Raw genomic sequence first — 13,995 nt, 5'->3', positions numbered from 1 at the left:
GGAAACCAGATACACCTAGGGCTTAGGGCTCGCTTACACAAAGACTTCAAAAGACTTCAAAGCCTTTTCTGTGTATAAGAAGGGGCTGTGTTCCCTTCCAATTTGTTCTTGTTTTCTGACTTGAATCTGCCAGGGGCGTGCTGCTGCTTGAGCTCAGGGGACTCCCTGAGTCCTGCCCAGCCCCTGGACTCCTGATGGACTTGCCTGGATTCCGGGCGGATGGGGGGACTTGGCTTTGCCCCCCAGGGAAGCTCTGGGGCTCTGGCAGCATGGAGGAGCTGCATTGTCCTGTGGATAGCGCTGGAACTGGATTTCTAGCGCCTGGAGGCGCTGAGCTTCCCCCTGAGCGCTCTGCCTGTTTGCTAGCGCTATGGAGCGCTTGATTTCCCCCCAGCGCGTAGGAGCGCTTTATCCTTGGCCATAGCGCTTAGGAGCGCTTTATTGTGTCCTGTTTATTTGATGGAGTGGGCCGATCGAGTGCCTACCTGGATTTATTCTTTGTTTAAAGAAGCCGGTGCCCACCCGGCATTTGCCTCCCTTTCACCGCCGCCGCCCGGGCTTGGAAGCGCCTGAGGAACCGAAGGCGCCGCGCTCTCATTGGCTGAGAGAGCCGAGCCCCCTCACCAACGCCGCGACGGGATAGGCCCGTGCGGCGCAGCGTCATGGCCCCTGTCGGGCCGTGATTGGAGGAGGAGAGGAGACTCGTCATCGGGGCCGCGACGGGATTGGCTGGTCGAGGCGGCCCCGGGAAGCTGAGTAAGGCTGGGGCGGCGCGTGTGTGGAGAGAGGGGAAGATGGCGGCCGTTGCGGGGCTCCCGTGGTCGAGAGGGAGCCCCGAGAGAAGGGAAAAGCCTGGCTGCCTCGTCGCCGGTCTCCCGTGTGGAGAGGGAGACCGGACCTGCTAGGCGCCGAGAGAGGTGCCGGCTGCCGGGAGGACGCCGCAGAGATCGGCGCGACGATGGAGTCCTCCCCCCGCAGCAGAGTCGGTGAGTGAAGGGCTGTGGGGGAGGAAGCTCCGTGCGGTGCCGGTCGAGGCACAGAGTCAGGGCGGCCCCGGTTGGCAGCGGGTCGCCCCAACGTAGTCTAAAGCCCAGAGAGGCTCAAGGGGCCTCATCTTGTTGGCGAGCCCTGAGGCTCGTAGGGGCACAATGGACATTGGTGCATCTAGGGCGGCCCCAGTTGGCAGTGGGTCGCCCCAACGTGCGTGAGCCCTGAGAAGCTCAGAGGGGCCATGTTCTGTTTAAGAGCCTGTTTGGCTCCAACGACCCCCACAGTTGTCCCAAGAGCCTGCTAGGCTCAGGGGGCATATTTGTTCAGAGCCTGTGTGGCTCCAACCTTTTGCGCAGTGTTGTTCTAGGGCCATGAGGGCCCCGGCGCAGTTTTGAATCTCCAGCTGCCCAGCAATTAGTGGGCAGCTGCACCGTTTAGGCGCAAGATGGAGAGTGAGTCCCTGAGAGGGATAGAGATGGCACAGAGGTGCCCGGCCAGTCTCAGCTGCGCAGCACTCAGTGCCAGCTGCAACGTTTAGGCCCTCGTGAGTGTTCCCAGGGGCCCAGCAGGTAGTGGGCCCCTGCATCGTTTAGGCCCCTGACATTGAGACTCAGGGCATTCTAGCCCCAACAAGGCCAGTTGGCCTAGGGACTGCCACAGGTGGTGGCTTATGTAGGTTTTGCGCAATTGTATGGTTCTTGCACCTCTGAATGTGATTTCTTGCATCATGTCTTATTCCTGCACCTCTGAATGTTTTTAGACATCATGTGACTATTGCGCTACTGTATTATTCTGGTACCTCTGAATGTAATTTTATTGCATCATGTGCTTTATTCTTAACACCGCTGAATGTGTAGGTTTATGCATTATGTGTTTTTCTTGACTACTCCTCTGAATGTATATTTATGCATCATGGGTAATGTGTCCTTTCTTAGACCCCTAAAACGCTGTGTGCTACTTAGGTGGTTTTCCTTTACTACTCCTCTGAATGTGTTTCATACATCATGGGTAATGTGTTCTTTCTTAGACCCCTAAATGCTGTGTGATACTTAGGGGGTTGTTCTTTTTAGTACAGGTGGTCCTAGTGAGGTCCTGGTCCCCTGCGTGACAGTCTCCTAAGGGGTTTAGGGTTGCGTAGGTGGTACTTACCTGTTCCCAGTAGTTACTGGATGTGATCTATAACTGTTACTTTGTGTTACAGTGAAGTTTCTATACTTTTATTCTAATTACTGACAAGTATTTCTATATCTGCAAAGTGTTGATTCAGACAGTGGCCCATGTGGCCCTGTCTTGTAAATAATCCCTTGTGAATATTGCCGTGCCAGTTGGCACAATGTACATGTGTAATTTCTATCTGATATGTTTTGACAATACAAAAGTTATTTTAATATAACCTTGTGTGGAGTCTCTTTTGTGGTGTACCTAGTATGTTGTTGCTGTTGTGCGCTGACGCAAATGCTTTACACATCGCCTCCGAGTTTAGCCTAGACTGCTCGTGCCAAGCTACCTAGAGGGTGAGCAGGGGTTATCTTGGCGTGTGACTTCCTTGCCCTGACTGGAATGGTGGTTTCGGCCTGGCTTTGGCGTCAGCCTTAGCCTACCCGAAATAGCCGGTTCTTACATTGGTGGGTCAGCGGTGCGGATTTGGACTTGTATTTGCACAGTGCCATAGCAACAACTGGCTACATTACAAAAACTCTGCATTTTTTCAGATAGTCACATGTTTGGGATTATTGTTTTTGATTTTGTTTTTCCTCAAGAGTGTCATTTTCGGATGGTGTTCCTGCGCTTTATGTTTAGTGGCAGATGAGAGAAAATGACAGGGCGGGACGCCAGTAGAGAGGGGAGGTTCCCATAGAGTAGGAATCCCTTGCTGGGTCCAGTGTCCAACTCCTATTCCTGTCCCTGTGTGGGTAGATGGAAGAGAGGGAGGGTGGAGGAGAAATTGCTTGCTCAGGAGGGTGGTTATTCCCTGAGTGTAGTGTGTGTCTGGATTCCCCAGTATGGTAGGATCCAGTGGTGGCAGCTTAAATGTGTCCAGTGCGTGAAGTCCCATTCCCAGTTCCCAGAGTATGGTCCCTGCCTGGTGCTCAGTAAGAGAGTGACAGGTTGAGAGTCAGAGGCAGTGAGGAACTGTCTCACCAGTCTGGAGGGGGAGTGTGTGGATGAGTGGTGTCTTGAACTGGAGGGGTTCGTGTGAGGTTTTTTTAAGGAGCTTGCACGTGAGGTGTACCTCTGGTGGTTTGCAGGAGGTCCTGCAGAGGCATTGGACAAGAAGGTTGATGTCTGGCGGTGTGCTAGATGTCTTACAGAGACATTAGGGAGTGATTTTAAAAGTAGTGGCTTGTGTATCTGATGATCCTGTGTAGGTGAAGAGGTTCATGTGTAGCCCAGCTAGGTCCCATTAGGATGGTAGGGGTGTAGGGGCTCACGTCCTGTCTCAGTGGAGGCGGAGTGAGTGTGGGACGGTGTGTCCCACGGTGGCCCGAAACCCTGTCAAAGGGCCTGGAGGGTTCCCTAAGGGAGCGCCAAGTCAGGGGCCTAGGCTGTACTTACAAGTCATTTGAAGAGGATCTTCCTGTGTCTAGAGGACGGGGAGTGTCTGTAATCAGAACTCCGGCGGTCCTGGTGTTGGTAGTACCGCTCCTAAGTGGAGGGTGCAGAAGTCCTGGTTCGCTGGGCATTTGTCCGTCTAGAGTGCTTGACCATTTGTGGGGCCTCTGGAGGTCGTTCCCCGAGGAGGGGGGAGGCCAGGTTCAGGTTCAGCCTGACCTGGAGGGAAGGGCATCGGTAATCAGTGTCCCGACCGGTTGTTGGCTTCCAGGGGTACCGCTCCCAGGTGGGAGAGTGCAGAACTCTGGAGGGGGGTGCAGAGGGACGGTGTCCTTACTTCTGACCCTGGTGGGAGGAAAGTGCGTTGCTGATACGCCGCTGGCGTGTGCTCTGTCTAGCCGGGAACATACTGAGAATCACCCTGTGATAGGGAGTACGGGAGGAGAGTGTGTCGCTGATACGCCGCTGGCGTGTGCTCTGTCTAGCCTGAGACATACTGTGCCTGTGATCATGGAACTGGAAGGGGGTGCAGAAGGACGGTGTACTTCTGACCCCAGTGCAACTTGAGGGTTTAAATCCTAGGTTGGGAGATTAGGAAGCTTCCGGGTCAAGAAGAATCTCTACCCAAGTAGATCAGCTGAAGAGACTGAGGGGGCTGCCCTTGCTGTGTGTTCTGGGGCCCACCTGCAGTTTGTTGTTTCCACTAAGGTAGAGGAAAGGGGGCTTTGCTGTGTGCTGTGCCCCCCACCTGCTTGAAGAGGGACTGTGCTGTGTGCTTTGTACCTCAGAAATGGAATAGTTTCCAGGTGGTAGACCAGTGACGGAGTGAGGTCTTGATCTGGTAGGAGAGTTGTGTTCTGGTGAGTGCTTCCCTGTGAGGGTTATTCCTTCATCGTGACTAGAAGCAAGGGTCCCTACTTGGTCTAAGGTACTTACCTCTGCCAACTAGAGACCCCCAGTTCTAACATTGGTGGAGTAGAGGTAGGGTGGGGCATTCTTGCCGTGACCTCTAGTCAGCCTGAGGGTGTGGTCCCTAGGTTGTAGGATCAGTGGTAGTGTAGCTACACTGAGATAGAGAGTGGAGATTGGCTGTTGTGTGCCAGGGGCTTCTGCCCCCACTCTGTGGATTGGTTAGGACCTGTGATATTTGGATGGCCTAGGGCCTAGTCCTGGCTGTGGATGACTAGTGTGTACCAGTGGGGTATCCTAGTTGTGCCAGAGAGCTTTTGTTGAGGGAAGTCTATGTGGGTTCCGAGTGGCGAAAAACTGGATGGTGTCCCTGCCCTGCAGGCCCGTGTCCGTGGTTTTGTTGCCCAAAGCATTGAAGACCATCAGTGTAGTGATTGGTCTACCCTGCGTTTTGGCTGGAAGGGGGATGTGTTGGACCCGGTACTTTGGGCAGGTTCACCCCGTGACTTTTTGCTTTTTCCTAGCCTGTTTTTGGAACCCGGATTGGTGATTTTAGGCCTCTGCGCACTTTTTCACTGTGGTACAGTGTAAAGTGCGTGTGCTCTCTGTGTATGGATGGTGAGTGACCTGCCCTCCCATAGGAAGGAATGGGGAATATGTATGCCCATGGTAGATTCCTGATGCATGGGGAGTGCAGGGTCGAGTTTGATATGTGTGAACTCGTGGTAAGGAATGCTGCAGAATGGTATATGCGGCATGGCTGTGTCTAGTCTAGAAGCGCCACTTTTAGAAGTTGGCATAATTGTGTAGTGAGTCTGCTGGCACGTGATTGGCTGATGTGCCTGGGCCTGCTGGTAGATGGACTGTCTGGTGAGTAGGACGGGGTCTGCAGGGCCCTGGAGGAGGGGGGTCTGAGTCAGCCGTAGATGAAAGGCCCCCATCTGCTGTCACGGATGGGAGGGAAGAGCTCTGGGGGTGCCAGGCTGTGCCTGTCAGCCCACCCTGCTGCCTCTCCCTCCGGATGGCCCCCTGTCACCTCTGACCTGAGGCTGACAGGAGAGGGAAACCAGATACACCCAGGGCTTAGGGCTCGCTTACACAAAGACTTCAAAAGACTTCAAAGCCTTTTCTGTGTATAAGAAGGGGCTGTGTTCCCTTCCAATTTGTTCTTGTTTTCTGACTTGAATCTGCCAGGGGCGTGCTGCTGCTTGAGCTCAGGGGACTCCCTGAGTCCTGCCCAGCCCCTGGACTCCTGATGGACTTGCCTGGATTCCTGGGGGACCCCTCTGCCCTGCCTGGGCGGATGGGGGGACTTGGCTTTGCCCCCCTGGGAAGCTCTGGGGCTCTGGCAGCATGGAGGAGCTGCATTGTCCTGTGGATAGCGCTGGAACTGGATTTCTAGCGCCTGGAGGCGCTGAGCTTCCCCCTGAGCGCTCTGCCTGTTTGCTAGCGCTATGGAGCGCTTGATTTCCCCCCAGCGCGTAGGAGCGCTTTATCCTTGGCCATAGCGCTTAGGAGCGCTTTGTTGTGTCCTGTTTATTTGATGGAGTGGGCCGATCGAGTGCCTACCTCGATTTATTCTTTGTTTAAAGAAGCCGGTGCCCACCCGGCATTTGCCTCCCTTTCACCGCCGCCGCCCGGGCTTGGAAGCGCCTGAGGAACCGAAGGCGCCGCGCTCTCATTGGCTGAGAGAGCCGAGCCCCCTCACCAACGCCGCGACGGGATAGGCCCATGCGGCGCAGCGTCATGGCCCCTGTCGGGCCGTGATTGGAGGAGGAGAGGAGACTCGTCATCGGGGCCGCGACGGGATTGGCTGGTCGAGGCGGCCCCGGGAAGCTGAGTAAGGCTGGGGCGGCGCGTGTGTGGAGAGAGGGGAAGATGGCGGCCGTTGCGGGGCTCCCGTGGTCGAGAGGGAGCCCCGAGAGAAGGGAAAAGCCTGGCTGCCTCGTCGCCGGTCTCCCGTGTGGAGAGGGAGACCGGACCTGCTAGGCGCCGAGAGAGGTGCCGGCCGCCGAGAGGACGCCGCAGAGAGCGGCGCGACGATGGAGTCCTCCCCCCGCAGCAGAGTCGGTGAGTGAAGGGCTGTGGGGGAGGAAGCTCCGTGCGGTGCCGGTCGAGGCACAGAGTCAGGGCGGCCCCGGTTGGCAGCGGGTCGCCCCAACGTAGTCTAAAGCCCAGAGAGGCTCAAGGGGCCTCATCTTGTTGGCGAGCCCTGAGGCTCGTAGGGGCACAATGGACATTGGTGCATCTAGGGCGGCCCCAGTTGGCAGTGGGTCGCCCCAACGTGCGTGAGCCCTGAGAAGCTCAGAGGGGCCATGTTCTGTTTAAGAGCCTGTTTGGCTCCAACGACCCCCACAGTTGTCCTAAGAGCCTGCTAGGCTCAGGGGGCATATTTCTTCAGAGCCTGTGTGGCTCCAACCTTTTGCGCAGTGTTGTTCTAGGGCCATGCGGGCCCCGGCGCAGTTTTGAATCTCCAGCTGCCCAGCAATTAGTGGGCAGCTGCACCGTTTAGGCGCAAGATGGAGAGTGAGTCCCTGAGAGGGATAGAGATGGCACAGAGGTGCCCGGCCAGTCTCAGCTGCGCAGCACTTAGTGCCAGCTGCAACGTTTAGGCCCTTGTGAGTGTTCCCAGGGGCCCAGCAGGTAGTGGGCCCCTGCATCGTTTAGGCCCCTGACATTGAGACTCAGGGCATTCTAGCCCCAACAAGGCCAGTTGGCCTAGGGACTGCCACAGGTGGTGGCTTATGTAGGTTTTGCGCAATTGTATGGTTCTTGCACCTCTGAATGTGATTTCTTGCATCATGTCTTATTCCTGCACCTCTGAATGTTTTTAGACATCATGTGACTATTGCGCTACTGTATTATTCTGGTACCTCTGAATGTAATTTTATTGCATCATGTGCTTTATTCTTAACACCGCTGAATGTGTAGGTTTATGCATTATGTGTTTTTCTTGACTACTCCTCTGAATGTGTTTCATACATCATGGGTAATGTGTTCTTTCTTAGACCCTGTGACGTGGGGGACCCGGATGAGGGGCCCCCTGGTATGCCTATTAATGTTTCTACCCTTTTTGTCCAGCATACAGAGGCATGGAATACACCTGATGTCATACGAAGACGGCCCGATGCGGAGAACCGGCAAGCTTACCCCTTTAAGGGGGCGGATCTAGAATGGCGGCACGCCCTCCCCGAAGACGTAAAACCCATCCCGGAGTCGATCCAGGTGTGCGAGACACCCGGAGGCGGAGTAGGAGACTGGTGGCGTGAGTGGAGAGACAGCGGAGCGGAGTGGACGGAAGAGGACGGCGATCGGAGGGCGGAGGAAGGACAGAGAACAGAGGACGAGGAGGAAGGAGAGCGTAGTACGGAGGCGGAGGAAGTGGAGGAACATCGTAGGACATACGAGGGAATACCAGCGCGACCTCGGAGGAGGACGGGGAGAGAATCAGAGGCGGAGCGGAGCTACGAGGAGACTCCAGGAGAGAAGGCGACGACAGGACCGGAGGACGAAGCTGAGGGCGGCTACCGCTATAAGCCAGGAGGCTCTGTGGAACGCGCATCGCCCAGCCACACTAACACGGAAGTGTGGCTCGACCAGGTACGGTCCAAGTTCACAGGGTGGGCAGGCATCAGGCGAGGGAAGCCCCCTTAAATGCACGAAACCCCCTCTGCACACCCTTGTTGTTGTTTTATGAGCACAAGGGGTCACGTCACTGAGCAGGGGTATTAGTGTGCACGTGTGTTTTCCTCACCCCCTTTCCCCTACAAGAAGTGTCTTACCGAACACTTGTACTGAGACGGATTTTCTTTTCTTTATCTTATACCGGCACAACGAGGACATCGAGACGGCGGGGAAAAGGCCTACAAGTCCCAGGAGACCTTGGGATCGACGCTCCGGAGGGGGAAGAACCACGACGGAGGAGGCAGAACAACCCCTACCCTTTTACCGTGTGCCTGTACAGAAACGCAGACTGTATAAAATAATAAAACCTGCACTACCCCGACAACCCGTGTGTGCGAATCTATTTGAGACCCCCCCTGAAGTCCCACAGACCCCTAAATGCTGTGTGATACTTAGGGGGTTGTTCTTTTTAGTACAGGTGGTCCTAGTGAGGTCCTGGTCCCCTGCGTGACAGTCTCCTAAGGGGTTTAGGGTTGCGTAGGTGGTACTTACCTGTTCCCAGTAGTTACTGGATGTGATCTATAACTGTTACTTTGTGTTACAGTGAAGTTTCTATACTTTTATTCTAATTACTGACAAGTATTTCTATATCTGCAAAGTGTTGATTCAGACAGTGGCCCATGTGGCCCTGTCTTGTAAATAATCCCTTGTGAATATTGCCGTGCCAGTTGGCACAATGTACATGTGTAATTTCTATCTGATATGTTTTGACAATACAAAAGTTATTTTAATATAACCTTGTGTGGAGTCTCTTTTGTGGTGTACCTAGTATGTTGTTGCTGTTGTGCGCTGACGCAAATGCTTTACACATCGCCTCCGAGTTTAGCCTAGACTGCTCGTGCCAAGCTACCTAGAGGGTGAGCAGGGGTTATCTTGGCGTGTGACTTCCTTGCCCTGACTGGAATGGTGGTTTCGGCCTGGCTTTGGCGTCAGCCATAGCCTACCCGAAATAGCCGGTTCTTACAGGGGTCCTATATTTTTAATGTTGTTTATGAAAGTATATTACATTTTTCAGTGGCTGATACAATTTATACATTGATATGGAGTATTTTTTGTGTAGATGTACTTAGATGTCTGAGATGCAATGATGTACGGCGATTAACATATACAGGTATGGCGTTTCGATTCTAAAACAAACAACATGGTGATGCTAAATAAAAAAATAATGTCTGTGGAGTTCCTCAAAAAAGCTCCATAAGTATATACTAAAGAAAATAAGAGTTTGGTTTCATAAGCGCGGATACTATTGTATGTCCTAAACAATAAAATGTGTTAAATTTAGCACTCATGCCATTGGGGAAGTACTTACCTCTTTTGGGCCTAAAATTAAAAGGGGTTAATTGAAAATAAAACGCAGGTGTTACGGAAATTATGTAAAAAAGGCTTAAGATGCTCATCGCCCTCCTCAGTAAGTGAAGAGCATTTGTCTATCTATGAAGTGGCCAACACAAATGAAGTTCTTAGGCCCGTCACAAACTGTTTCTGGGGGGTGGGGCGCACAAACCTAAGGGTTATGCCATTGTTTACATATCTTCTACTTTTTTAGTGATTATGTGTTCATTAGGTTGTATGAGTGAGACTCTTCACTTGATGTACATTTCCAACTAAACCTTCCTAACGATATCTGCCGCAGACATATTTTTATAGTCATTGGCCTTAGTCTGCCACAGAGATTCATCACTGAGAACACTTTTTAATACTTGCGTATGATGCAAGAAGATGACATTTTGTGGAACTCTTGCAAAAACATATTAGCAATGCTTTGCCCCAGGTAGGGGTAGGAATCAGTTGATTGACTTTCCTCAGCGTGTAGATTAGAGTTGGCCGACTGCCTTTCATGTTCCTCACGTATATACATGCAACGAGCCACGGAGTGCTAGGCTCCAAAACAACTACATAAAGTGGCCTCTAAAACACAATAGTAAAATGTGTCCACCTCTTGCAGGGTAATAGGTGCACTAACTCAGGTGGGCCAGCTCTGGGCCTTTCCAAGTACCATGTGTTCTACAATTAAATCCTCCTTGTTGCCCCAAAGTAAACACCACCTAGCTCCCCAACAAAGACCAATTGAGGCGCAATGTGAAGCATTGTCTTCCTGGAGCAAATGTGACCATTAACTTACAAAGATGAAGTCCCACTTTAGTTAGGAAACTACACCCCGACATTTAATGAGACCATTACCATCACATACCATTGACCAGCCTCATCCAATGAATACCGTAAAAAAGTAGACATACCGGAGTGAGCTTGAGATCCTGTAAGATGTCATCCATGTAGTGAAACTCTGAAAACTCTGCCTGCACCATCTCGTTCTTGAGCTCTAATATACGTCCCATCACGGCATCCAGTACCACACGCACCACACGCCGCTTCTGCGGATGCACCATCTGGTCATATACATTGTCCAGCTTTTTTAGTATTTGGATGTAGCGTATGTAGAGAGTGCCCACCATCTGAAAGAAAACCAGCCTGTCTTTTTCTGGTAGTGGCGGCCTTGAGGGGAGCTCTTGCACCAACAGGTCCGAGAGGGTCTGGTGCGAATCCACCCATATCTTGTTGTACACACTGGAATAAGATAAAGAACAAGAGGTTACCAGTGTCTCCCTCCAGAGACAAGACTGCCTCCTATATCAATTGTTTAGCTTACTGTAATAAAACTGAGATACTCAGTGAATGCAGTATGGAAATTACCAAAACGTTTAGTGCAGTATCACCCCCGAATTTTGAGTTTTGAAAACACATGAAGGTGGAATAGGTAGCTTTCATAAAGTGTATAGTTAGTTTTACGAATGTATGCATTTAAAAGTTGGTAATGAATAAGGTTTTACCATGACTGTCAGGACCCATTTGGGAGGGGGAGGGGGGCAGGGCAGACAGGGGCTAGTGGGACACGATCATGGGCCCGTCCTACAATGACAGTGACTCATAACTCAACAGTCAACCAATCAGACACAATAACATATTGCCTGAGGTGAAAAACATCCACATTCTTCACTGTTACCCAAGCTACACGTTTATGTTATATGTGGCGCCCCAAATCATCTATCCTACTTTCAATAAGTAGTCTGAGGTACAGGAGACATGAGAGAGACATAGACAACATGGCTTAACCGGCCTCCGCTCCCTGCACCATGCTAGACGTTGTGCCTTACCAACCACCTCTACCACCCATTGACACAACCTCCTACCCTAAAACAAAGAGTACCTGGTATCCTGGCAAACCACCCACAGCAACACTTTCCCAAAATACAAAAAAAAAATAACCAATTTTCTGCGACTCACCCTCGCCATCTGCATTTATTAACCCCTCCCCCATATATAATTAAAAAAAACTGATGTCTTGACACCAATCCACACCACTGTCTCTTCAATTTCTATCCCGAACCAAATATGAACATAACAATTCCTGGCCTCCCCGAATTCACACACACACCAACCACCCTCTGCAGCTTTTCAGAACCTTTCTTGTCAAAGCTGTACTTTCTGCTCTCCTTTGGAGCAGAGCCTGCACTACATTGTCAGATTATCTGAAAGCCCATCGGCGTGGCCTGGATTTATCCTTTTATGATGTAGTGACAGCTGCTACGTCACAGTAGTGAATAGCAGTTAGAATCCGCTTAGTCACACTACAATCTGTGGGGGTCACACAAAACAACATAGTGTGTGACATAGGTGAGCTACATGCTACATATTATCTGTAAGCAAGGTGTTTTTTTAGCACTTCCCAAAGAAGAGTTTTACATATTAGAATAATCACAGATATGTTTACGTTTTAATCTCTGTACATGGAATATGACAGAGCACATTCAAGGTCAATATTACTACAAGACACTCAAATTTCTGTCGAAAGAACCTAAAGCATACATTAGTACCACCAAGCGCAGCATGAGACACGGGAATCCTCTGCTTGTCTCAGCGAAAGGCACTAAATGTCTCTTGAAACAAAATCACATAAGACATACATCTTTGCAACACTTGTCAACCTACCTCTCTTTTAATCCCAGACACGGCTTTTGGCTTTTAATACCAGTCCATAAATGTTCCTGGACAGAATCTTCCATGTATCTCTCATTTGGAGATGTGTCCAGCTAGAACTCAGTCAACTAGCGATCATTCCTTTTGTATCCCAACTCGCATCTATCAGAACTATGCTCAGGGCTGCAACAATCAATTAAAACATAACATTTTCAACTCGCCCCAATTATCACTCTATCCGCAGGCTCAGCACTACTTATCAGGCCAATGAAAGCATGAACTTCCTGTCACCCAAAACCGATGCAGTAAAACCAAATGATTCCATGTTTGCAAACTACAGCATTAGATAAATGGGGTAATAACTTACTAAGAAACCCCTGTTAGACTCAGCAATACTTCCCCACCAAACGTAAGGGGTGGACTGCCTGTCCAACTCAGGCCTTTGTATCGGTCACGCCAACACATCCTCATAGTGTGAAGGTCCCACCAATGGGAATATAGTATCTTGCCCCAGCCCTGGAACAGAAAGGTCTCGGAGATGAGCTCAGCAGGTCAAGCCAACAGTACGTTATTCCTATCTACTATATATGGAAGATTATGGCTCACTAGTTATCTCCCTCTTCAAGCAACCGGATGCAGAGTCCTCCGGCACTTAATCTGCAGACTGTGGCCAGTCTCCAGCCACAAATCTCCTCAGGGGCTAGCCCGAAGGTCTTGTCTCAGTTGCCCCTTTCTCTCTACCATTTTCTTGCTCATATCAATCTTCACAGGAGATGCAGGTCTCATATCCTCTCAGGGCCAAGCCCCACATGCACCCCCCAGGCTGGGGCGTGATTTATTTCTAACCCTCCAGCCAATCCCATGCAGAATCTGATAAAAGAAAATGCATGACATAGTATTTGAGATGTCATCAATGAAGTCATAAATGATGTCATAGAACATGTCAGAAGTGATGTCATATGTGAGGTCATAAGCAGTTGTAGCTCTATTAACTATAACTTTCGATATATATGCATAAACAATGCATCAGTGATGTCTGGAAGAAGGCCTCCCAAACCATACCAAAGTTTGTGGGGGGGGGTGTATGCAGGAAAAGGCAAGAGAGTAAAAAGTGAGAACGAATATAACCGTCTATAACCGAATATTCAAGCAGTCATCAAGATATCCCTTTGTCCAGTGTGAGGTATAAAGTGCCTGTAAGTATGTAAACTGGGTTTATTTCTCGACAATAGTCCAAACGTGCAGCTACAAGTGAGTTTAGGATTTGCACCTTATGAGGAACAAAGGTGCAGAACTCGTTTTAGCATATGAATCTGGTAGCCATGGTGTCACCAAATAGTGTCAACACAGAATCAATCTCTACTCCCAGGTTTTTTTTAACCACATTCCCAGGAGTAGGCGTAGTGCCCAAGGAAGATAGCCAAATAGATAATTCTTAAACGATAATGGCTTAGATGGGCCAAAATCACTGTCTTGTCACTGTTATGTTGCAGATGGTTAGTACTCACTCTTAGACAGACTTTAGAGAGGATATCAAGTAGATGACCTACAATTGAATGTAGATCACCTGTTACCTTCACTACAATTTGGGTATTGTCTGCATATAAAACAAGCATTTGCAATGCAATAGGTCTCGCATTATGAAAGTTTGAGCTATTGGTCTTGTAAATGACATTTTTTTTATTTATGTGTTGGTTTTGAAAACAGCTAAATTAATAGCTTTGTCATTTACAATGCCAATAGTTATAACTTTTGCAAATGTGACACCTATAGCATTTGTAATGCAACAAGTTTTGTATTTACGTGAGTTAGATGTATTGATATTACAAATAACAATGGCTTCTAAAATAATTAATAATTAAATAAAAGTGATTGTAATTTATA

At 50.1% G+C, this 13,995-nt stretch overlaps 1 protein-coding gene across 3 annotated transcripts in view; it reads right to left on the bottom strand.

Moving 5' to 3' along the window:
* The window catches only part of LOC144768886 (dynein regulatory complex protein 11-like), a 743,718-nt gene that overhangs the window by 713,213 nt on the left and 16,510 nt on the right, over positions 1 to 13,995 (bottom strand). For all 3 annotated transcript variants that reach the window (XM_078652900.1, XM_078652898.1, XM_078652899.1), the window contains exon 2: positions 10,374 to 10,701. In XM_078652900.1, coding sequence (XP_078509026.1) covers positions 10,374 to 10,701 — 328 coding nt within the window. The remainder of the gene's footprint in view (positions 1 to 10,373; positions 10,702 to 13,995) is intronic.

Source organism: Lissotriton helveticus, chromosome 7 (assembly GCF_964261635.1).
Source record: "Lissotriton helveticus chromosome 7, aLisHel1.1, whole genome shotgun sequence".
Lineage (NCBI taxonomy): Eukaryota > Metazoa > Chordata > Amphibia > Caudata > Salamandridae > Lissotriton > Lissotriton helveticus.
The sequence above is the reverse complement of the archived record's forward strand: the minus strand, read 5'-3'. Positions and strand labels throughout refer to the sequence as shown.